At 37.8% G+C, this 25,831-nt stretch overlaps 1 protein-coding gene across 4 annotated transcripts; it reads right to left on the reverse strand.

Annotated features, from left to right (window-relative positions):
• Positions 1-8,256: 8,256 nt before the first annotated feature.
• LOC101403588 (uncharacterized) lies at positions 8,257-25,831 on the reverse strand. Of its 4 annotated transcripts, none has more exons than XM_087431855.1 (5): positions 25,713-25,831; positions 20,880-20,938; positions 15,737-15,863; positions 15,355-15,450; positions 8,257-11,436 (listed from the first exon to the last, which is right to left on the reverse strand). In XM_087431855.1, exons 2-5 carry the CDS (start codon positions 20,892-20,894, stop codon positions 9,953-9,955), a joined length of 1,722 nt encoding a protein of 573 aa, XP_087287981.1. In that variant the 5' UTR covers positions 20,895-20,938; positions 25,713-25,831; the 3' UTR covers positions 8,257-9,952. The 4 variants fall into 4 exon arrangements, 3 of the variants coding, with proteins under 3 accessions (XP_087287981.1, XP_014644469.2, XP_087287982.1); XM_014788983.2 differs by having other exon boundaries at positions 8,258-11,439; XM_087431856.1 differs by lacking the exon at positions 25,713-25,831 and having other exon boundaries at positions 8,258-11,439; positions 15,737-15,888; positions 20,880-20,929.

The raw sequence follows: 25,831 nt of genomic DNA on the forward strand, positions 1-25,831 counted from the left end.
GCTACTGTACAACTGAGTCAAGAAATCAAAAGAGATATCAAAAAATATCTCAAAACAAATTAAAATGGAACTACAATATACTAAAACTTATGGGATACAGCAAAAGCAGTTCTAAGTGGGAAGTTCATGGTGCTAAATGCCTACATTAAAAAACAAGAAAGATTTTGGGGCCAGCCTGGTGGCACAAGAGGTTAAGTGCGTGAGCTCCGCTGTGGCGGCGTGGGGTTCGCGGGTTTGGATCCCAGGTGCGCACCAATGCACCACTTGTCAAGCCATGCTGTGGCGGCGTCACATATAAAGTGGAGGAAGATGGGCATGGATGTTAGCCCAGGGCCACTCTTCCTCAGCAAAAAGAGGAGGATTGGCAGATGTTAGCTCAGGGCTGATCGTCCTCACACACACACAAAAAAAAACAAGAAAGATTTCAAATAAACAACATAATTTTACACTTCAAGGAACAAGAAACAGGAACAGACTAAGCCCAAAGTCAGTAAAGGAAGGAAACAGTAAAGATTAGAGCAGAAATAAGTGAAATAGAGACTAAAAAGCTCATAGAGAGGATCTAAGAAATGAAGAGCTGGTTTTTTAAAAAGATAAACACAATAGACAAACCTTTAGCTAGACTCACCAAGATAAAAGAGAGGAAGCTCAAATAAATAAAATCAGAAATGAAAGAGAAGTTACAACTGATACCACAGAAATACAAAGAGTCATAAGAGACTACTCTGAACACTCGTATGCCAACAAATTGGGAAACCTGGAAGAAATGGATCAATTCCAAGAAACAGACAACATACATACTTAATCATGAAGAAATAAAAAATCTGAACAGACTGATTACTAGCAAAGAGACTGAATCAATAATCAAAAACCTCCCAACAAACAAAAGTCCAGGACTGGATGGATTCACTGGTCGATACTACCAAACATTTAAAGAAGAATTATTTTCAATCCTTCTCAAAATCTTCCAAAAATAGAGGAGGAGGAAACACTTCCAAACTCATTTCACAAGGCCAGCATTACCCTGATATCAAAACCAGGCAAGGACAATACAAGAAAAGGAAATTACAGACCAACATCCCTGATGAACACAGATGCAAAAATTCTCAGCCAAATATTAGCAAAGGGAATTCAACAATACATTAAAATAATCATACACCGTGATCAAGTGGGATTTATCCCTGGGATGCAAAGATGGTTCCACATCCATAAATCAACCAATGTGAAACATTACATTAACAAAATTAAAGATTAATATCATATGATCATCTCAATAGATGCAGAAAAATCATGTGACAAAATTCAATATCCATTCAGGATAAAATCTCTCAACAAAGTGTGTATACAGGGATTGTATCTCAGCTTAATAAAGGTCATATATGACAAGCCTACAACTCACAGCATACTCAGTAGTGAAAAAGTGAAAGCTTTTCTCTAGGATCAGAACAAGACAAGAATACCCACTCTCACCAGTTTTGTTCAACATGATACTGGAAGTCCTAGCCAGAGCAATTAGGCAAGAAAAAGTAATAAAAAGGCATGCAAATAAGAAAGGAAGAAGTGAAGCTGTCTCTATTTTCAGATGACATGATATATAGAAAATTCTAAAGAACTCCACCAAAAAACCTGTGAGAAAAATAAACAGATTCAGTAAAGTTGCAGAACAAACAATCAATATACAAAATCAGTTGCATTTCTATACACTTATTACAAACTATTGAAAAGAGAAATTAAGAAAGCAATCTCATTTACAACTGCATCAAAAAGAATAAAATACTTAGGAATAAATTTAACCAAGAAGGTGATAGATTTGTACCATGAAAACTATAAGACATTGATGAAAGAAATTGAAGAAGACACAAATAAATGGAAAGATATTCCATGACCATAAGTTGGAAGAATTAATATTGTTAAAATGTCCATATTACCCAAAGCTCATCTATAGATTCAGTACAATCTCTATCAAAATTCCAAAGCCATTTTTCACAGATACAGAGCAAACAATTCTAAGATTTATATGGAACCACAAAAGATTCCAAATAGCCAAAGCAATCTTGAGAGGGAAGAACAAAGCTGGAAGCATCATGTCTCGTGATTTCAAACTATATTACAAAGCTATAGTATTCAAAATAGTATGGTATCGGCATAAAAATGGCCATATAGACCAATAGAACAGAATAGAGAACCTAGAAGTAAACTTATGCATATATGGACAATTAGCTTACGACAAAGGAGCCATGAATATACAATGGGGAAAGGATTTAAATCCTTCAACAGATGATGTTAGGAAAACTGAACAGCCACATGCAAAAGAATGAAAGTGGAGCACTATCCTAACAATACACAAAAATCAATCCAAAATGGGTTAAAGACTTGAATGTAAGACCTGAAACAATAAAACTCCTAGAAGAAAACATAGGGGGTAATCTCCTTGACCTCAGTCATGGCAATGTCTTTTTGGATTTGACACCAAAAGCAAGGGCAACAAAGCAAAAATAAACAAGTGGGACCACATCAAACTAAAAAGTTTCTGCAGAGCAAAGGAAACTATCAATGAAATGAAAAGGCAACATAACAGAATGGGACTAAATATTTGTACACCATATATCAGATAAGGGGTTAATATCCAAAATATATAAAGACCTCATACAACTCAATAAGAAAATAACAAACAATCCGATTAAAAATGGGCAAGGATCTGAAGAGACATTTTCCTAAGGAAGACATACAGATGGCCATCAGGTACATGAAAAGGTGCTCAACATGACTAATCATCAGGGAAATGCAAATTAAAACCACAATGAGATATTACCTCAGGCCTGTTAAAATGGCTATTATCAAAAACATAAGAGACAACAAGTGTTGATAAGGATGTGGAGAAAAGGACCCTTGTGGAATATTGTTGGGAATGTGAACTGGTGCAACACTATGGAGAACAGTATGGAGGTTCTTCAAAAAATTAAAAGTAGAACTACCATATGATCCAGCAATTACCCAAAGAAAACTAAATCAACGTCTTGGAATGATACTTGCACCTCCATGTTCTTTGCAGCATTATTTACCTTAGCCAAGACATGGACACCTAAGTGTCCTTTGACTAATGAATGGATAAAGAAAAAGTGGTATATATACACAATGGAACACTACTCAGCCATGAGAAAGAAGGAAATCTAGTCATTTGCCACAACATAGATGGACCCTGAGGACACTATGCTAAATGAAATAAGTCAGACAGAGAAAGACAAATACTCTATGATTTCACTTATATGTGGAATTTAAAAAAGCCAACCTTGTAAAAACAGACTGTGGAATGGTGGTTACCAGGGGCTAGGGGCTGAGGGGAAGAAGAGATGTTGTTTAAGGGCACAAACTTGCAACTAGTAGATATATAAGTCCTGAAGATCTAATTTACAGCATAGTGACTACAACAACAATATGGTATCATAAACTTCAAAGTTGCTAAGAGACTAGATCTTAATTCTTCCCACGACAAGAAAGAAATGATAATTACATGATGTGAGACAGGTGTTAGCTAATGCTATGGTGGTAATCATACTGCAATATACAAATGTATCAAATCAATACGTTGTACACCTTAAACTTACACAATGTTATATGTCAATTATATCTCAACAAAAAAGTACCTACTTCCTAAGGAAAAGAAATTAAAAAATCAAGAAAAACAAATAAATTCATACTCCACATAATTCAAAATTAACTTTTTATAGGTGTTTTAATTTTCTGTCACTGCTGTGACAAATAACCACAAACATAGTGGCTTCAAACAACACAAATTTGTTATGTTACGTCTCTGGAGGTCAGAAGTCCAAAATGAGTCTCACTTGGCTAATCAAGTTGTCAGTTTGTTGACCAAGGTCTCATCAGGGCCTCGTTCCTTCAGGAAGCTTTATGGGAGAATCCATTTCTTTGCCTTTTCTAGTTTCTAGAGGCCATCCTTGGCTTGTGGTCCTGCATCTCTCTGACTTCTGTCTATGTTGTCACATCTCCTCTGACTCTCCTGCTTCCCTCTTTCCCTTATAAGGACCTTATGATTATTTTGGGCCTACCCAGGATACATAACCCAGGATAGCCTCCCCATCTCAAGATCCTTATCTTAACCACATCTGCAAAGCCTCTTTTGCCAGGTAAGGTAACACATCTCCACATGGGAGAGGGGATGAGGACATTGTCTTGACATGAGTACAGCCATGTTTGGCAGTTCCATGGACCTACAGCCACCAGCACACAAAGAAATATAAAACTGCTTTCTGTGTGGTGGGAACTGGCCCTTCTCCCACAGAGATAGTTGCAAGTTGTAACATTACAAGGCTCTTTGGGTGTCGTAGCTCAGGATGGACTGGCCAACTGTGCTGGGCTGGGACGATAGCCAAGGGGCACAATGCACATACACAAGTGCTGGGCTGGGACGATAGCCAGGAGGCTCAACGCACGTTCGCAACTGATAACCATTTGTGCATGGGAACACCAAATGCTTACTCTGCAAACTCTGCAAATGCTTACTCTGGAGATTACTGATGCTATATAAACTGCTGGAAACTGAGGCCTGGTGAGAGTCTCACCTGTGGGGGGGGACGCCTTGCCCAGGACCTCTGACGATCGGACTCCTGCCTAGCCGTGTCGATTGAAGGGACTCTCCCCAGAGCAGAGGTGTGGCTGTTGTGAGTAACCGATCTGATGTTTCTCTCTCGGTCCACCTGGTGTTTCTCTTTCTGGTCGATTTGTGTTATTTCCCTTCAGTCGATCTGGTGCTTCCTTTCCGATTGATTTGTGTCATTTCCCTCTTGTTATTTGACCTATCCAGATCTGTTTGCAGACTATAGCCTTTACTCTAGCCTTTACTCCTCTACATAATAAAATATACATTCAGTCCATTCATTTGGATTGGAAAGTTTCTTTTTTATGTTTCCGATCGAATCCACTGAACCTCTCAAAACATAACAAAACAGACATGCACATCTTTAGGGGGCCACTATTCTGCCTACCACAATAGGAATATATGTAAAGATGAATGGATGCATTCTCCAAGAACATTTATCTGTGAGCATTGTAAAGTATTTTTGCCTTAATATGCTGTTTATTTTTTCATTTCATATATATTGCACAAAGTATCTTCCTCTAAATTAATAATTATTTGAAGAATGGTGGGGGGTTCACCTTCAATGTATCATGTTAACATCGAAATTCTATTCCAAAGTGGTTTTTAATTAGAAAGATATAAAATGTTAAAACCACAATGCTTCATTTGTTGTTAGTGCCAACAGTCGATTCCAACTCCTAGCAACCCCATGCACAGCAGAGTGGGACCCTGCCTGGTCTTCTTTGCACCATCCTCTCACCTTCTGGCACTATATCAGACAGACACTTCTCCACTCCTATTCATAAGATTTTCATGGTCAGTTTTTCAAAAGTGGGTGGCCAGGTCCTTCTTCCTTGTCTGTCTTAGTCTGGAAGCTCTGCTGAAACCTGTCCACCATGGGTGACCCTGCTGGCATTTCAAATACCAGTGGCATAGCTTTCAGCATCACAGCAACATGCAGCTGCCACACTATGATAACTGACAGATGGGTGGTGTGGTTCCCTGACTGGGAAATGATCCTGGGCCACAGTGGTGAGAGCGCTGAACCTTAACCATTAGACCACGAGGGCTGGCCTAATGCTTCATAAGATCATCCAAAAAGATTCCAAAGCACATATACCAGCCTGTGCTTCATTTGTAGTCTCTTGACCCAGATGAAGTTACTTTCTTACAGGTAAAGGGGCACCACCACAGAGCATTCACCAAAGCAGTTCAAGTTTGCAGGGCCAAGTACTAGAGAGGAGAGCTGCACAGAGAGGAAGCTCCAGAGGTAATAAACAGCACATTTGTGTGAGGTAACTACCCAAAGCCTGGGAAAGAACCAACTAAAAGGAGTAGGGGGAACAGTGCTCGATTTTTGGAACCCCAGCTTTTTACCCTTTCATATCTTAGTGTTCTCTTTTTACCCTTCCAGTTCCCTAGTTGACAACTGTATACCGATTTAACAATATAACACTGTTTCTGTTCAAATCACTGCTGTGGTTTCTGTCTTCTGAACAGACCCTGACTGATATGCTTCACTAGAATTTAATCTCAGTGAGGATAGAACTATGTATGTTTTAATCACTGTTGCACAATGTCTTCTACATACTGACTGATAAATATTGGTCAAATCAACAAATGTCTGGCTGTATTTATAGAGAGTCACTGTCTTTCTTACTGTGAGTTGAGGATCCAGCTCTAGAGTCTGCATGAAATAAATATGAAATGTCTGTAAAAGTACTGTTTATAATAATGAAAAATTAGAAACAAGGTGTCTTTCAATAGAATAAGTTATTTTAATAAAATGGTGCATAAGAAGCTAAAAGTAATCAATTAGAGCTACACATATGAACATGGATATAACTCAAAAGCATTATGCTGGTTTTAATAAAAGAATAGTGTTCAGGATAAGGCACAAAGTGTGAGGTGACAAAATGGTACTAGAACCACTGAAATTCAGAATGACTGGAGTTTATACATGGTGGAGCAAAGCAGAGAGTGAACAGAAGTGAGTCAAGGCGAACTTATCATGCAAGTTCAGAGATTCAGTCTTGATCTCAAGGCAGGAGGCCACCACAGATTTTAGTAAACAGAGGATCTTCAAACTCTCATTCTGACTACTGTGGTGGAGAGATTAGAGGAAACAAGATTGGATGGAAGGATACCACTGAGGCTGCTGCAGTCAACCCAAGGGCAAAATGTTATTGATCATGGGGAAGAAAATACACATTAGATATTTTAGGAGTTGAAATGAAAAATAATTGGTGATTAATTGTTGAAGGTTACAGAGAAGAGCAGTTGAGGATGAATTCCAGGGTCCTGGCTTGGGCACCCAGAAGTATTCACTGAGATGGGGAAAATTACATGGTCATATTTATAAATATTCTCTCATTAAGTCATTGTCTCCTTATTTATAATGTGTCTTACCTGATTAAGGACTTCAGATGTCATGTCAAATAATACAGGCCTATGTGCTCACATAAAATGCTGTACATTAACACACTGCATCTTCTTCTTTTCAAATTAGGATGCATACCCTCTCACAAAAAAATTTACACAATAGTTTTACAGTAGCTATAAATCTTTTTAATATATAGTGCTATAATTTTACTACTATTTTCCTTTAGCCTTATAGTGTAGTTGAGTGGTTAATACGTCATCCTAATATAGAGTTACGGTTTTCTAAGTGTCTGTCTATTTTTCACTTTTACCAGTGTGTTGTATACTTTATATGATTTCATGTTGCTCATTAGCATTTTTCATTTCAACTTGAAGAATTCCTTCCAGTATTCCTTGCAAGGCAGGTCTAGGGGTGGTGAACTCCCTCAGATTTCATCTGGGAAAGCCTTTACTTATCCTTCCTGTCTGAAGCGTAACTTTGCTGGATAAAGTCTTCTCAGCCAGCACACTGCTTGAGCCTGTTCACCATCAAGCTTCTCTTTACTCTTCTGCATTTCTCTACATATTTATTTGCTCTTAACTGCACATGCATTTTCTTGATATAGCTGTTCCAGAGTCATCACATAACTGGAATATAAACACCTCCAATTATAAAAGTCTTAGAAAAGGATTTCATTGGCTCAACTTAGGTCAAGTACTCATCAATTATATCCAATGTGGGACTAGGAGGGTGGTGACCTATGATTGGCCCAGTTTGGTTATGCACCAGCAGTAGAATAATGTGGACAGGAATGCAGAGTCTGCAAACACAATAGCCACTCCAAAGGAAAACTCTGTAGACAACAAAAATGGGATTTCAAATCAGTGAAATGGTGGGGGAGGGGCGCTGGCCTGGTGGCATAGTGGTTAAGTTCCCATGCTCCGTGTCAGCGGCCCAGGGTTCGAGGGTTCAGATCCCAGGCACGGACCTACACACCGCTCATCAAGCCATGCTGTGGTGGCGTCCCACATGCAAAATGGAGGAGGATTGGCACAGATGTTAGCTCAGGGCCAATCTTCCTCACACACACACACACACACAAATCAGTGAAATAGGAGTGAATGAATCAAATGGTGAAAGATCAATTGGCTATTCATTTGGAAAAAAACAAATTTGGATCTTTACCTCACACCATATTAAATCAAGCAACAACAGAGAGGGGTCAATAGATTATTCTACTTAACTGAATAGATTATTCAATTAAATAATAATATGAAACACATCTGTTTATATGTTTTAAACAGAAGATAAACCTGACAAAATGCAAAGTTCTAGAATCTTCTGTTATCAACTCAAGAAGCAGAAATTTCTTTCATACAATGGAATGATAATGTTCAAGTTCTGAACATAAATGCCTTTAGCACTAATAACAGAAAACTCCAAGTCAAACTGTTCAGTATTGTGAGGTAGGTAATATCTCCATTTTGCAGATGAGAAAACTGAGGCACAGAGAGGTTAAATCACTCCATAGGTGGCACATATAGTAAGGGGCAGAACACTAAATACAAAAGCAGATAGTTCTTGGCTCATAGAACATCTGGGCTTCACATTTAAATTTATATAAGCATATCATTTAGACATATCACAAATGCAAAATGGAGATTATTTCTTCAATGAGCACTGCTTTTAATCTGTATAGTGTAATAAGTATTCACGTTCAAGGCCACTCTTGAAAATTAACTCAGATGTGGGTTATAAACAGATGTGTGCCAGATCATTGCATACTTTAAGTAAATCTTGATTTTATTAAACATTGTCTGGACCATTTACTGAAAAGACAATTTGGTCACAACGTCCATACCCATTTATATATACCACCAAAGAGCAGATAACACATACGACATATGGTATTTTATATATTCAGTGTTTCTTCTAAAATATATATTGTGGTGTATATATGTGATAAGATGACAACAGTATTTAGTGTAGGAAATCCTAATATATGTTACAAAAGTTATTTAGGTAAAGGTGCATTGTTCCCACTGTAACTATTTTGAGGTCTAAAACAAAAATCAAGCATACACAAAACAGTTGCTAAAGAGCATGCTCATACGTATAAGCCTAACATAGCTCAGAGGCTATTCACATACATTTAATGCTGCTGCTCTGATGACCCAATTCACATGTGCCTTTTTTAAAGGTACATATTCCATGGTGAGTATGACTACAAGTAAACATACTGTTATATTATTAATAAAATATTTGGTACTGCATCCCAAACATTGCTTCTAGAATAAGATTATTTCTAGATGAAGATTTTTCCCCACACTTCCTAAACTGACAATTTTCTTTCATTACATATTCTCTGATATATAAATTTTGAAATGTTTTTCAAGATTATAAGGTTTTATTCTACTATCAGTTATCTGATGTTCAGTAAGATTTGCTTCTTTGTGAAAGTTTTTCTAAATTTCATTTTTGGGTTTTTCCATTGTAAATTTCTGATTCACAAAATGTTTGACTTGTTGATGAAGGTTTATTAAAATTCAGGATACTGACAAGTTTCCTCCCCTACTGAATTCTCTGACATACAATGTTTCTCACACCTTCATTAGACTCACAGAGTATAAGAGATAAAGGGATGGCTGGGATATGCCATGGCAACAAATAGACCTGAATATGTAATGTCTCAATACAAGTTTATTTCTTGTTCATGAAAAGACATAAGGGTGATGGTAGAGAAGAAAGGACTCTGCTCAGGAAGTCATTCAGAGACCCTGCTTTCTCCCAACCTGTGACTCTGTAAATTCTAATGACTAGCTCCCAAGCCTTCCTGAGGATGATGTCCACTGCCCTTTCATAGGGAAAGAAAACTGGGAAGTACAAAAGGTTCCAAATGAGCTCTTTTACAGGCTTGGAAATAATGTACATCACTTGTGCCCACATTCTGAGCCAGAGCTTGGTCACATGACCCCATATGGTTGAAAGGAAGGCTAGAAAATCTTGACTAGTTGTGTACCAAGCAAAAAAAGGAAAAGGGTATTAGCAAAAACACAGTGAGTTTCTGTCACACAGGGTTTCTGCCTTATGTGAATTCCCTGATGATTAGTAAGGGTTGATCTCTGGCAGAAAGTTTTCCCACATTCACTACATTTATAAGGTTTCTCTCCTGTGTGAGTTCTCAGATGATTAGTGAGGGTAGATTTCTGACAGAAATTCTTCCCACATTCATTACATTCATAAGGTTTTTCCCCTGTGTGAGTTCTCTGATGTTTAGTAAGTGCTGACTTCATATGAAAAAACTTTCCACATTCATCACACTGAAAGGGTTTCTCTCCTGTGTGAGTTCTCTGATGTTGATTGAGGGCTGACTTCTGACAGAAGGCTTTCCCACATTCATTACATTCATAGGGTTTCTCTCCTGTGTGAGTTCTCAGATGTTGAATGAGGGCTGACTTCTGACAGAAGCCTTTCCCACATTCATTACATTCATGGGGTTTTTCCCCTGTGTGAGTTCTCTCATGTTGAGTGAGGGATGACTTCCGGTAAAAAGACTTCCCACATCCACCACATTTGTAGGGTTTCTCTCCTGTATGTGCTCTCTGATGGTCGGTGAGGGCTGATTTGTGACTGAAGGACTTCCCACATAAATTACATTCATAGGGTTTCTCTCCTGTATGAACTCTCTGATGGACCATATGGGTTGACTTCTGCTGGAAGGATTTCCCACATTCAGTACATTCATAGGGTTTCTCTCCTGTGTGGGTTCTCTGATGCACTGTGAGGTTTGACTTCTGGATAAATGTCTTCCCACATTCACTACATTTGAATAGACTCTTTCCTCTCTGATTTTTCTCAAGTTGAGTAAAGTGTGACATCCTGTTGAAACTATTTTCAATTTGATTACTTTCATACTGTTTCATTTCCATGTAGACTCCATTACATTTCAAGAGAGATGACTTCTCACAAGTTTCTCCAAGTCCATTATACTCACAGAATTTCTCTCCTGTGTGAATTTGCCTGTGTGAAATTATTATAGTCTTTTTGTCTAAGCCTTTTCCACCATTATTATATTTAAAAGTCTTCTCTGAAGTTTGAATATTTAGGTGCTGAATAATACCACTATTATGACCATGAGCTTTGTCATTTTGATTATTTTTGTAAGAATTCTCTCGAGTAGGAGCTTTTTCCTGCTTAGTATCAAGTAATTTCTCATATACATTTAACATGTCAGGCTTCTTTCTTGAGGAGTTTCTATTACTACCAATTGATAATGAAATATTTTTCAAACTCATTCCATGTAAGTCATTTTTGTAGGGCATTTTTCTTGAAGGAACAAAGTTTGTGATCATATTAGACGATTTTCCTAAAGCATTATCTTTCTCTGAAGTCAGTGTTTTTTCGTTGAATGCAACTTGTGGCAAATATTTGTCTTGGTTTTCCTGGATTCTCTCTGTTAGGTCAAGAGCTTTGCAGTCTTCTAGAAATAAAAATATTGAACATACCATAAGAATTTTAACACATTTCTAATAGAATTGGACTACAATATAAGTGTCCTATTATATATTTGACTTTTGTATAATATATATATTTGACTTTGTTTCAGTAGTCTCTCAGGGTCAAAGTGCCTTTTCCCCATCTAGTTTGTTCAGGAAAACAAATGTGGAAAAAAGGGAGGAAAAACTATTAATAAGCAGACATGTAATTATTCAGCATTTTACAAATAAAACTTTAAAAATGGATAGCAATGAAGATAAACTCAAGAAACAATAGAGAAAGGATGGAAGATTTTACTGGAGTGGTAGATTCAGGTAGGACGAAAATCACAGAGAATGGGATGGGTTCACTTGAGCTAATGAAGAGTAATTGGAGTGACAAAGAAAACCAGCGGAAAAAGGTGTTCATGGGGGAAATATGAGACATCAAGGTGACAGATTACAGAGTAGTCTAATATCTTCAAACCTATATTGTTTTAGTAACATCCTGCTTCCAGCTGAATTTCCTTTATTTCCATTCTAGGCATTAACAGCAAAGTAAATATCTGAATGCACCAATTGCCTTAGGTTTAAAGGAAGAGTCATTAGCACGCACTCTTAATTCCCTCCCAGCTATGATTCACAGGAATATCAACATCCAAAATAAAGTACAAAACAATGGCAGAATAAATGATCCCATGGCAAGCTAGATCTGATGTATTGCTCTATCTTGGTTGTGATACCTTAATGTTGCTCCATCATAGTTGTTCAACAGGTGAACTTGCTGTGATAATCACATTTACTTTCACTTGCTTTTCCCTTAAACAGCCTTGCCCCTGCCAGAATACCAATACTTAACTTTGCTTTACATTTCACATCTCATATTTCCACATTTCAGGTTTCTATTTACTATTAGAATTTAAGGATCATATTTTTCAACCCAATCTCAGAAAGTGAGTAACATGTATGTTTATTTATCATTTAAAAAGTCTTGTCCACATTTGTTACTTAGTGCAACAAAGTCTATCCCAAGCTAAAAAACTACTGAGGTGAGCCAAGTACCACATGGAAAACTGTTACAAGTCATCATTCCAGCAAAAAAATTTACACTAACTAAATGCACATCAGATTTTCAAGCTACCATTCTACAATCCCACAATCAATATCCTCTGTACCAGTCTAGTCAGCTCTTTGTCTCACTAAATTGCTCATTCATAACAACAAGCTGAAAGTGTGTTCTCTCACTCAGCTCACATTCCAGCCTTGGACCTATTTAATATCTAGAAAAATGACATACTGATACTAGTATTCCAAGTCTTCAAGAATGCCATTTCACATCTTCCTACTTTCAAAAGTTATATTTACTCTAAATCTAAAAGTAGTTCCTGTCTAGACCAGTTGTTTTAACATAACCTTAGATAGCACTACTTTGTAACATATGGTATTTCATCTACTTACTGTAAGATACATATATTTGGGGCTGGCCTGGTGGTGTAATGGTTAAGTTTGCGCATTCCCCTTCAGTAGCCTGGGGTTCACGGGTTTGGATCCTAGGCGAGGACCTACTCACCGCTCACCAAGCCATGCTGGGGCAGCAGCCCACATGTAAGAACTACAAGGACCCACAACTAGGATATACAACTGTGTTCTGGGGCTTTGGGGAGAAAAAAGAAAAAAAAAGGGAAGATTGACAACAGATGTTAGCTCAGGGCCAATCTTCCACAAAAAAAAAAAGATACATATATTTAACATTCTAAAATCAGGCTCTATCTTATAATTGATCACAGACCTGTGATCAGCAGGTCACAGTATAATGGGCAGAATATTTTTTCCTTAGTGGTTCATCTAATAATGGTCCAGTTACAAACTATGGCTTCTTAGATTTGAGAGAATACGACACATTTTTCTTAATTAAATGCTTAATTTAAAATGCTTCATGCAATTTTATTCTCATTCTTCAATCCAGGGGATGGCAATCTTTTCCTTAAAGAGTGAAACAGTATATATTTTAGGTTTTTCAGGCCATATCTTGTCAAAATATTGAACTCTGCTATCAGAGCATGAAATCAGCCAAAACCCATATGTAAACAAATGAGCGTGGTTGTGTTGCAAAGAAATTTTATTCACAAAAACATGTGGTAGGTCTGCAGGCCATACTTCACCAATCTCTGATCTAACTAAAACCAATGCTCATAGCAGGTGTTAACCCTCTGATTTCCTTTGAATTTGAGTGATTTTAAATCAACAGACCTCAACAAGCTGTGTCTATCAGCATTATCTGAAGAGCTTTCTCAAACACAAATATTTAGACACTATGTCATTTTATACCTGATGAATCAGAATTATAGGTTCATGACCTGAGCATGTTTTCAGAAAGTGCTCCCTTGTAATGTTTTCAGAATATGAAGTTTTTCCTCTATCTGACTCCAATCAACATGTGTTTATCAAACGTCTATTTCACGTTATACACCACAGTAAGAAAGAGTAACACAGTGGCCATTTTCTTTGTTAGATCATAAATCAGGTATGAAAAAAGCTAGATACTACTAGGTAACAGATTATATGACTTTGGTTTAGTTTCTTATGAAAGACCCACTACATGCTGAGTGTTGAGAGAAAGAAGAGATTACTTGGCTCAAACATTCAAGGGCTGTTTCTTGGAAGAGAACAAACTTAACCTACACTTTAAAGATATGCAATACAGTAACGGTAGAATCAATCTTTTATTATATACTAGACAACGTTCAAAGCATTTTTTTGTTTATTAATCCACTTAGTATCTGATAGTCAGGGAAAGCACATAATGAAGAAAGGTGTGACACAGGAAAGAATACGATATGCCTAAGTGACATCTGAGGAAAGTAGATCAAATGATATTTAGCATGAGTATGGGCAACAGAAAAATAAAACTGGGGCAGCCAAATCAGGCCATAATGTGGTAGTCAATGAAAAGCAAGTAATTTAAATTTCATGAAATAAATAGGGGGAGTACAGACTTATCTTGTCAGGCTACTGAAAAAAGAGATGTTCTAGGGAAAACAAAAAACAAAAACACAACCACCACTACTAACAACAAAAAAACCTCACTAACTACAATTAGGAATTGGAAAAAAATTAAAGTATGAGAGAATATGGTTCTTACTGATGTCAGTGGAAAGTGAGAATATGAGAAATATTAGAAGTTTACAAAGAAAAAAATACTCAAGAATACAAAAGAAAAAATAAAAGAATTGACTTGTACATTTGAAAAATTTATTACCAACTTCTGGTTTTATCAGACTGTGACTAGGAAACGTCATATTTCAACTTTGTAGGATTTATTGAGGGTTTCCTTTTAGCATGATATACTTTCCCTTGTTTGCAAATGTTCTTTAGGCACATTAAAGGTTTTGTTCATTGTTTTTAGGTACAAACCAAAATACAATCTTGTAAAACTAGGAAGGCTATAATTTTGTTATAGTAATTAATCTTATAAGTATGAACTTGTAATTCCATTAATGAATTACCTAATTGTTTAGATAGCATCAAGTAATACTCTACTACATGTAACAGTGAAATTAGTGTTTCTTCTCCTCTCTTCCTCATGAACCAACTTTTAGTAGATTTTATTACCTTCCTTAGTTTTTACCTTTGTGCTATTAAACATATAAATGCCTGTATTACTTGACTTTGCCTGCATAAATGATATCCTTGGACCACCGCCCACCCCAGTTTTCAACAATCAGAAAATCAGCTTACGTTCCTTCTCAGGTATTACCCTTTCCTCTTCCAATTTTATCATACACATATCCTTTTATACTTCCAAAGTAATGCCACTAAGAAGAGATTCTTAGCAAAACAGTTTAAATGTCCAACTCCTAAACTAACCACCTAGAACATAAGTTCCCTGGCTTCCTCTTGCCTGGTCCTCACTAACTCACCTGGGTAGTTCCAGTATAGAAACTCTTCCTCTAATACCCATGGCTCCTCTCCTTGTTCCAACTTGAAGATCACCTCTGGCTTGGTAATGAAATAACCTGTAGAAGGAAAGACGACACAGAATTTGGGCCAGGTTGCATGGGCTACAGCAACTCTAAAGTAGTTAGAAGGTAGAGGTTCTGGAGATGCACCTTGATGAGGTTCATTTAAAGCTTTCATGGGATGTGAGAATACAACCATTCTTCCTGGTGCTCAAAAGAGATTAACAATCTCAGACTCCTGAATCAAAAGCCTCAACAATATTAACCACAAAAGACCACAAGTTTTGGTTTCTAAGAAATAAAATGCATGCTATTTTCAGTTTGATGTGGAGACTTTGCTTACCCACTGAGACAAGGTTGTGGTAGTTCTCCAGCATCACATCTCTGTATAGGGTCCTCTGAGCAGGGTTTAGGTGCCGCCATTCCTCCCAGGAGAAGCCCACAGCCACATCTCCAAATGACATTGACCCCTGGAACAGCACATTTGTGCTCAGTCTGAAGTGGTTGGAATGGGGACAGCACAGAAAAGATGTATGGAAACTAATTCTTACCAGGTTCACTGTTCAGAGTTTATAGGTTATAATATGCCTACTATGTACACTGTTTTGTATTAGATTTTGTAGAAGAAAGAAAAATAATAAAAGGACATCCTGCTTTTGTTTTAAATTATTAATGCTCTATGCCTTGAAATGTCCTGGCTGTCGTGGATACTAAGAAGAATAAAACACTGTTCTTGTTCTCCGGAAGATTAAATACTACACAAACACAACTCTGAAAACAAGGTGTTACTAGAATATATTAGAAAATGTAAAAAGTATACTGGGATCAGGAAAGAAAAGAAAAAATAACTCTATTTTGTGTCAACAGCTTGTGCTTAACTGGAAAGGAAAAGCTTTTAAGGCCTTAAACATGATGGATCTATGTTCTTTATGATTATGAGGCAACATAGCACAAACAAAATATTGGAGGCATTAAAACACATGGGTTGACTTCAGCTTCTGCCCCAGGATGCAGAAAGCAAGAAGGAGAATCATTCTTCCTACAATGAAAACAAGCCTAGACTAACTTCAAATCCACAACTTTTTTTCTAACTTTTTGGAGAGCCAAGGTTGCAAAGCACCCCAGTGGCCCAAATCTAGGAAGAGACTGCACCTGTAAGAAGAGAGGAAATGTACGTTCTTGTCCAACCCAGGCTGGACCTCAGGCAAGAAGATGACGACCAGAAGGGGTGGCATATTAATTGATGAAGACTGAGTGTGGGCTGGTACAACAGTGTGAAACCCCTGTGGGCCACAGACATTGAGGGGGCTTGCACCTTCTTACAGGCTTTTTCTCCATGAACACCACTGGGCACTTGCTGCTCTATTCCTGGAGGAAGCGCAGGTTTATGCACTCAGCCTACAACTACAGCTGGGGAAGGGGCAAGAGAACAAAGAAGGCCACATCCCCGGGACCCAGGGACCCAGAGCACACCCAAGACTGAGGCTGTATTGGAACAAGAGGGAACACACTCTGCCCACCACTTCCCACTGCCAAGCTAACAAGCTTAGAATAACAAACACCAATAGAATATTGCTGACAGAGGGACAGGAGATAAATAAGAGCATGCAAAGAAACTCTCTCTGAGGCACAGATCAAAGAGAAAACCTAAAAACCCAGAAATTAACAGACACAACTCTGGTAAACTAACCCCTATCCTAAAACATAAGGTGTCTCCACAGAAATTTGAAGCCTGTGGTGCACGAGGGTAATGACAGAAACAACAAGTCTCCAATCTCGCCCAACTCCTTACTAGATTAACTCAAACTCCTGGCATAAAAGCCTAGCAGGAAAGCCACGCCCATTTCCAGGAATAAAATCTATTTACCTCAGTCTAGAGGTTAACAAAAAATATGTGGATTCAACCAAAAATTATCAGGCATATGAAAAGGAAAGAAACTAACAAGATACTACTAAGACACAAAGTAATCATCAGAACCAGATTCAGATATGACATAGGCATTGAAACTAAGAGAATTTTAAATAATTATAACAAATATGTTAAAAACTCTAACAGAAAACATGGACAATATGCAAAATAGATGGGTGATTTCAGCAGAGAGAACCAAATGGAAATGCTAGAAACAGCAACATAGTAACAGAGATGAAGAATGTCTTCAACAGACTCATCAGCAGTCAACACAGTAAAAGAAAGAATCAATGAACAAGGGGGGGGTCAACAGAAATTACCCAAACTGAAACTCAAAGAGAAGAAAACGTGAAAAAAAAAAAAGAGAGAGAAAAGAATTGAAAATTCTTGAAAATTGAAAATCCGTGAAATACAATCAAATGTTCTGACATATGCATAATTGGGACCCAGGGAAAAAAAGAAAAAATAGGACAGATGAAACATTTTAAGAAATAGTGGCTTAAGGGGGCTGGCCCGGTGGCATAGTGGTTAAGTTCACGCACTCTGCTTCGGCGGCCCAGGGTTTGCAGGTTCAGATACTGGGCAGGGACCTACACACCGCTCATCAAGCCATGCCATGGCAGCATCCCACATCCAAAAATAGAGGAATATTGGCACAGATGTTAGCTCAGCAACAATCTTCCTCAAGCAAAAAGAGGAGGATTGGCAACAGATGTTAGCTCAGGGCCAATCTTCCTCACCAAAAAAAAAGAAAGAAAGAAAGAAAGAGTGGCTTAAAATTTCTCCCATTGTTTGTTAACGACACCAAACAAACCAAAGATCCAAGAAGCTCAAGAATACCAAGCAGCATAAACTTCCTCCAAAAGCACAATTAGGCACATATTAAAACTGCTAAAAAAAAAAAAAAGAGAGAGAGAGAGAGAAAATCTTGAAGGCAGCCAATGAACGAAGAAACATTACAAAAGAGGAATCAAGATAACAATTAAAGCAAACTTTTCACCAGAAACGATGCAAACCAGAACACAATGGAGTGACATCCCTAAAGGGCTGACAGAAAAATAACTGTCAACCAAGAATTCTATAGTTAGCAAAAATATCTTCAAAAATGAAGAAGTAATACTTTCCCAGAAAAACAAAAATTTAAGGAATTCTTCACCAGCAGAACTACTCTACAAGAAATGCTAAAGGAATATGATATCAGAGTGACACTTGCATCTACACAAAAAAATGAAGAGTGATAGAAATGGAATAAAAAAGGGAAAAATTAAATTAACTCCTCCTTGTCCCAATTTTTAATTGTTCTAAAGTAAAGGCTGGAAAACTTTTTCTGTAAAGAGTTAGACAGTAAATATTTTAGGCTTTGTGGGTCATACAGTAAATACTGCAATTCCTCAACTCTACCATTGTAGCGCGAAAGTAGCCACAGCCAATACATAGAAGAATACCTGTAGCTGTGTTCCCAAGAAACTTTATTTACAAAAACAGGTAGAGAGCTGAATTTCACCCATGGGCTGCAGGTCGCTGCTGCTTGCTCTAAAGGATAACTGATGGTCTAAAGCAAAAACAGTCGTACTGTACCGTGTGAACATCGTATACGTTAAAGGAAAATGTATGGTGCAAAAATAGCACAAAGGACAGGAGGGAAGAATTGGGAATATACTTCTGTAAGGGCATTATACTATATATATTGTATATACATATATATATGGTTTAATATTTGAAGGGAGACTGTGATTAATTAAAAATGTGTATTATAAACCACAGGGCAACTATTTTAAAAAGCTAAAAGAAGTATAAATAATAAGTGTCAATAGCAAAGATAAAATGGAATAACAAAAAATACTCAACTAATCCAAGAGAAGAAAAAGACAAAAAGAAACAAAGAACAGAATAGAAAATAGCTAGCAAAATGGAAGATTTTAATCCACCATATCGATAATCAAATTAAATTGAATAAAGGCAGAGACAGCCAGATTGGGTAAAAAAACAGGACCAACTATATACTGTCCATAAGACACTCACTTTAACTATAAAAACATATAATAAATTTAAGGTAAAAGGATAAAGAAAGAAATACCATACAAACAATAATCCAAATAGAGCTGGAGCAGCTACATTAATATCAGACAAAATAAAATACATAACATGGGATATTATCAAAAATAAAGAGGCACATTACGTAATGATAAAGGGTCAGCTCTCCAGGACAAAACTAAATGTGTATGCACGTAACAAAAGAGCTTCAAAATATATAAGGTAAAAACTGACAGGACTGAAAGGAAAAATAGACAAGAAATAATAGTTGGAGACTACAATATTTCTTTCACTAATTGATAGAAGTAAAAAGAAAATTGGAAAGAATATAGAAGACCCAAACAACACTATCATTGAACTAAACCTAAGTGACATTTACAGAACATGCCACCCTACACCTGTAGAATAAACTTTCTTTTAAAATGCACATGGGATAGTCACTAAAATAGCCCATAAAACAAATCTCAACAAATTTACAAGAAAAGAAATCATATACGTTATGTTTCCTGGCCAAACGAGAAATCAGTAACAGAAAGATCTCGGGAAATCTCCAACTACTTGGAAATTAAACAACACACTTCTATATAACCGACGGGTTGAACAGAAGTTTCAAGGAGAATGGAAGATACTTTACATAGAATGAAAATGAAAATAAAACCAAAATTTGTGGGATGCAGCTAAAGCAGTGCTTAGATGGAAATTTAAAATATTAAATGCTTTGTTGGAAAAGAAGAAATATTGCCAATCAATAAGATCACATTTACTGGTGACCTTCACCAGAACAAACTCAGGCAGATGATGGGAAAGAACCAAAATTGCATGCAAGTTACAATGGAAACATGATGTGCAGAATATTTTCCAGAGAATATAATTTGAACTTTCTGCTGAAAAATCAGCATATGACAACCTAAACAAAAACCAAAAAATTTCTTATGAAGAGTTACAGTAAATTATTTTTTACTGCCCATTCATCACTCCTCAAGACAGTAGGTTTTATCTCAGATTTAAGCTGGACCATAGAACAGCTCTCTATTCAGACTCTGGTATTATGGTCCCTTGATAATCTGTACCAGTTATGCTTTGACAATATGCCCTCTGTTTCTACCATGCCCTCTTCCATTAGAGGCAACAGCCTTCACTTGCTTCAAGGTTGTTATTAGAATATTGTTCTAATACAATATTTTGTATTACAAGACCATTTTGATGACCAATAAACAAAAAAGTTGTTCTCAGACTTTAATGTCAGGAAAGTCTTTATGTCCCACGAAGAATCAGTTTGGCTTATTCTTATTTTCAATGCAATTGCTATAACAATGTCTGCTATTGCTATCAGACACAAACGTACAGCTCGGCACTGATAACTTTAACATTAGGGACTTGAAGGTCATTGACATACCACCTCTGCCCTGCTACTAATCTGCTTCTCCACATTTCCCCCAAACTTGACATTTACTAATTTCTATATTTACATATTAATGGTTATACCTTATGCATCTCATAAAATCCAATGTAAAATAAAGTAAGGGGAAAAAAAAAAACTCACCTGGGATTGGTTCATTTTCTGCTGTTCTTAAAAAAGTATAGAGACCTGTGAAGATAGAACTGAGAAACAAGGAAAGAGAAATGAGCCATAAGAGATCTGGCCTCCCCTACAGCTCCTGGATTTACCAGCCTACAAAATCTCTGCACACCAGTGGGTAAAATGCCTTCCTGTGGGACAATGTCCTGCTGGTGCCTAAAAAGAGACAGAATGGCCGAATAGAGGTAGCACCAATAGAGTAAAATATTTAATAACAGGCTCTCAAAAAAAAAAAAAAAAAGCCCTGACTTGTAGTTACCAATTTCTGAGGCACAAATATTCTTATCACAGCCAATTTCAAACTACCAACAAGATGTCACTCAACAGTTGGGAAGAGATGTGCAACAGCACACCACTATATAGTATTTCCACCATACTGACAAAGTAGATCAATAAACAGCCTCAAGAGCACAGATATGAGTAAAACAAAGGAAATTAATTAGGAAGTGATGAGTTTTGAACATGACCATAGCCAAGAGGAGCCGAAGGAGACATGACTACTAATGTAATGCAGTATTCTAGAAAGGATCCTAGAACAGAAAAAGAGCATTATGGAAAAACTGAGGAAATATGAAAAAAATATGGACTTTAGTTAATAATAACGTATCAATATTGGTTTGTAAATTTGGACAAATGTACCATACTAATGTAAGATGTTAAAAATAGAGGAAATTAAGGCGGGGTATACAGGAATCTCTTCATTATATTCACAATAATTCTGTAAATCTAGACACTGTTCTAAAATAATTTATTTAAAAATTCATTAAAGGAAAACGGTACAGTAAAAAATATCCACTTAATATGAAAAAAAGGCAGTAAAGGAGAAACAAAAGAACAAACAAGATGAGACATATAAGGAAAAAATAGCTAAATGGCAGACATATACCTAATCAAGTAAACAATAACATTAAAATGTGAATGGATTAAACATTCCAATCAATGGGCAGATTGTCAGATGGGATTAAAAAACAAGCCTCGACTATATGTTGTCTACAAGAGACACAATTCAGATTCAAAGGTACAAACAGGCTGAAAGTAAAAGGATGGAAAAATATATACCAGGCAAGTGCAATCGTAACAGAGCTGGAGTGGTTATACTAATATCAGACAAAATAGACTCTAAGACAAAAAGTGTTACTTTTTTTTACAAAGAATATTTTAATTACCAATCCATCAGACAGAAATAACAATGTTTTAAATATATACACTTGACAAAAAAGCCCCAAAATACATGAAGCTAACTGATAGAATTGAAGGGAGAAAGAGACAACTCAACAATAAGAGTTGGAAACTCCAATATCCAAGTCTCAATATTTGATAGAATAACTAGGCAGAAAATTAACAGTTGTATAGAAAACTTAAACACTATAAATTAGCTAGACCTAAGACACCTTTAGAACAACGCTCCCAACAACAGCAGAATACACATATTTCTCAAGTGCACAGGGAACACTCTCCAGAATAGATCACATGCTAGGCCATAAAACAAGTCTCAATAAATTTTAAGGATTTAAATCACACAAAGAATGTTCTCTGACCACAAAAGAATTTGAAATCAGTAACAGAAAGAATTTGGGAAATTCACAAATATGTACTTAGAGGGAAAGTTATGGCTCTAAACATCTACATTAAAAAGAACAATCTCAAATCAAAAACCTAATCACTTAGGAAACTGGAAAAAAGAATAAATTAAATCCAAAACAAGAAAAAGGAAGTAAAATAATAAAGAACAGAAACAACTGAAATAGAAAAAGAGAAAATTAATAAAACCAAAAGTTGGTTCTTTGAAACCATCAACAGAATAAACTTTTAGCTAGAGTGACCATAAAAAAGGAGAGAAAAAACAAATTATCAAAAGCAGGAATCAAAGAGAAGATATCACTACTGATATTACAGAAATTAAAATTATTATGAGGGAATATATGAACAGTATGCCAACAAATTAGATAACTCAGATGAAATGCACAAAATCCTAGAAAGGCACAAATTACTGATAATGACTCAAGAAGAAATAGAAAATCTGAGCAGACTTATAACAAGAGCCATAAGTTTCCCTCTAAGCACAGATTTGCGAATTTCCCAAATTTCTTCTGTTACTGATTTCTAATTCTTTTGTGGTCAGAGAATATTCTTTGTCACACATATCTCTGCACATACTAAAGCCACAAATACAAGACCTCACCGAGACACTTTTTATCCTCCTTGAAGTTCTAGACATTATTGATAGTAACCAAAGCATTCCTTTCACTTCTTAAAATGCACAACACTGAGTTCCTGAACAAGGCATTCAATAGAACCTGCATCTCTGTTACTGGCTTCAAGCTGCAGGCCTCACAGAATGTGATAACAGCTTACTTAACTTCAAAATCAATTAAATAAAACATTGCACATTTCAGTCAAACATCAGAGGCAAATTATAATAAAAAGCCTAACTCCATTTTTGATGTTTGACACTGACAGCTTTCTAACCCCACATCTCCCTTCCCAGTCGGTCCCATATTTAGACAAACTGGTAAGAAATTCCATGAGTTCCCTTCCTTGCCACTGGTTGGAAGCCCAAACGACACAAGGCCCAGGATGCTTACTGAGGAACTCTTCCAGGTCCCACCCCCTACCCACAACTGAAACCAGGGTCTCTTACTCCTACTCTCTTTGAAGCTGCTCAAGCCATTTTCCAACTACTTTGGGTACTCCCTTGCTCTGCCCAGAAAGTCCCATGAGGTGAGTAGTAAATCATTTCCTACTTCCTTGGCGTGTCTTTACACCTGAACCAAAATTTGGGTTGAGGGGTTGCTTCCACCCTCCGAAGGACAGCCACAAACACATACAATGGAATACTATTTAGTAGTAAAAACAAATAAACTACTGATATATGCTACAATATGGATGAGCTTCAGAAATATTATGCTAAGCGAAAGAAGCCAATTACAAAAGACCACATATGATCTCATTGATAGGAAATGTCCAGAATAGGCAACTCTACAGAAACAAAAAGCAGATTAATGATTAGACTAGGGCTGCGTGTATATGTGTGCGTTTGGGGGTGGAGAAGAATTGGGAGTGACTGCTAATGGCAATGGCAAGAGGTTTCTTTTTGGGGTGATGAAAATGTTCTAAAATTAGACTGAGGCAATACCTGCACAGTTTTGTAAATTTAACTGTAAAACTAGTGAATTTTTTGCTGTCAATTATATCTCAAAAAGTCATTAAAAATAAGAAAATAAAACTTTTAAAAAATTACACTACACCAAAGGATGAAAAACACTAGGCCTTTAGCAACACTAACGTACAAAAATACTCAAGCTCTATTGTTTTACCAGGTTCTCACTAATAGTTTCTACACTAAGATAACCCACAGAAAGCTCTCATAAAACGGATGAAGTGCTTTGAGGAAAGGTCTATTTTTAAACTGTTTTCCAAAGTTGTGTATAGTTTCTCAAAAGAATCTTCTAAGCATATTGTTAGATGTCATACGTGCTGATGGACATGGTGTAAATTCAGTTCAGAATCTAGAAACAATGAGGGTACACCAAGGAAGGTGAGACTTTTTAGGGAAGACTGTAGGTAGAACTTCCTCAGCTGTGACTCTTTGCCCAGACCATGCTGCTTTCACTCCCTTGCAATCTGCCCTTTGTGCTCCCGGGGCTAGCTCATCTACGGTTTCTGAAATTTGCCCTAAAGCATCCACTGTCCCAGTCTTTGATGTGGTGGTTGTGGTGACACCTTACTCAGCAGGAAGATAAAGAATTACTGTGCCCTGCAGTTCTAAGATCTACCCCTTTCTGGGACTGTGCCTCCATTCTGAAACTCTGGAGAGAGATCAAATGTCCAGTAAGGCCTGGGCCTTGCCTGCTCAGCAAGAGCCCACAAACCCATTGCAACCATGTGTCCTTCTGGCTCCCTCCTGGGCAGGACGCCCAGCTGCTGGGATTTGTAATAATCCACAGCCTGGCCAGGCCAGATCATACCTTATCTCACTTGAAGAACATCGCGTCTTAAAGGGACACAGAGCCCCTCCACGTGAGCTACTGGGAACGCTGGTCGTACCAGGGACAGCCCCTTGGCAAGCGTATACAGCCTTTCTGTTCCCCGCCTATATAAGAAACCCCCTCCGTCCCCGGCTGCGGGTGCACATTGCTGTCTCGCTGGCCGCCACTGGACCTCCCTGGAAGTAACTCCCAATAAACCTATATGACTCGTTCACTCCAGTCTCCGGGTCCTTTCTTTGGTCTCTCCACAACCTATCCCGCACTGCTCATCCAACTGGGCGTGTCGCCAGACGTGTCCCAAGGGTTCTCTTCCAGGAGAGATTTGTTTCTGGAGTTCCAGCTCTCTAACCTCACAGGAGCGGGTCCGTTCGTTAGAAATTAGGATTTAAGACTGGAGAACAAATTCATATTTGGAACCCTCACCCAGGACCCCAAATCTGCATTTCTTGGAAATTATTGTGCCCTAGAATACTGGCCCCTAGAGACTAGAGCCATTGAGGACAAAGACAACCTTGACGATGCGCAGGGCACTTGTGACGACAGAGCTGGAAGCCAAGCCCGGCTCTGTGGGGCTCCGGGCCGCACAGCCCGCCCCGCCCCCACGCGGGCTGAGCGCACCGGCACTCTGCGCACGCGCCCCCTCGCGCTGGCGCAGAGACAGCGCCGTCGGATCAGAGCTGGCCTGACTCCCACCGACTGCTCCTTGGAACAAGACTCCCCTGCCTGCCCTCCCGGTCCCACTGCGGGGTCCGCGGACCTCCTCTCCACCGCGGGGCACCGCCGTCTCCCGCCCGGCCCACGGTCTAACCTCTGCTTCCAGGAAGGTGGGAAAGCAAGATCTTGAGAGTCGTTGGGAAATCTGATAACAAGGATTTCGGGCTTCACGAAATTTGTAGGCCGAGGAAGGGAGACCAAGAAAATGGCGGC

The sequence above is a fragment of the Ceratotherium simum genome, chromosome 6 (assembly GCF_057802395.1).
Source record: "Ceratotherium simum simum isolate JZ-2026a chromosome 6, ASM5780239v1, whole genome shotgun sequence".
Lineage (NCBI taxonomy): Eukaryota > Metazoa > Chordata > Mammalia > Perissodactyla > Rhinocerotidae > Ceratotherium > Ceratotherium simum.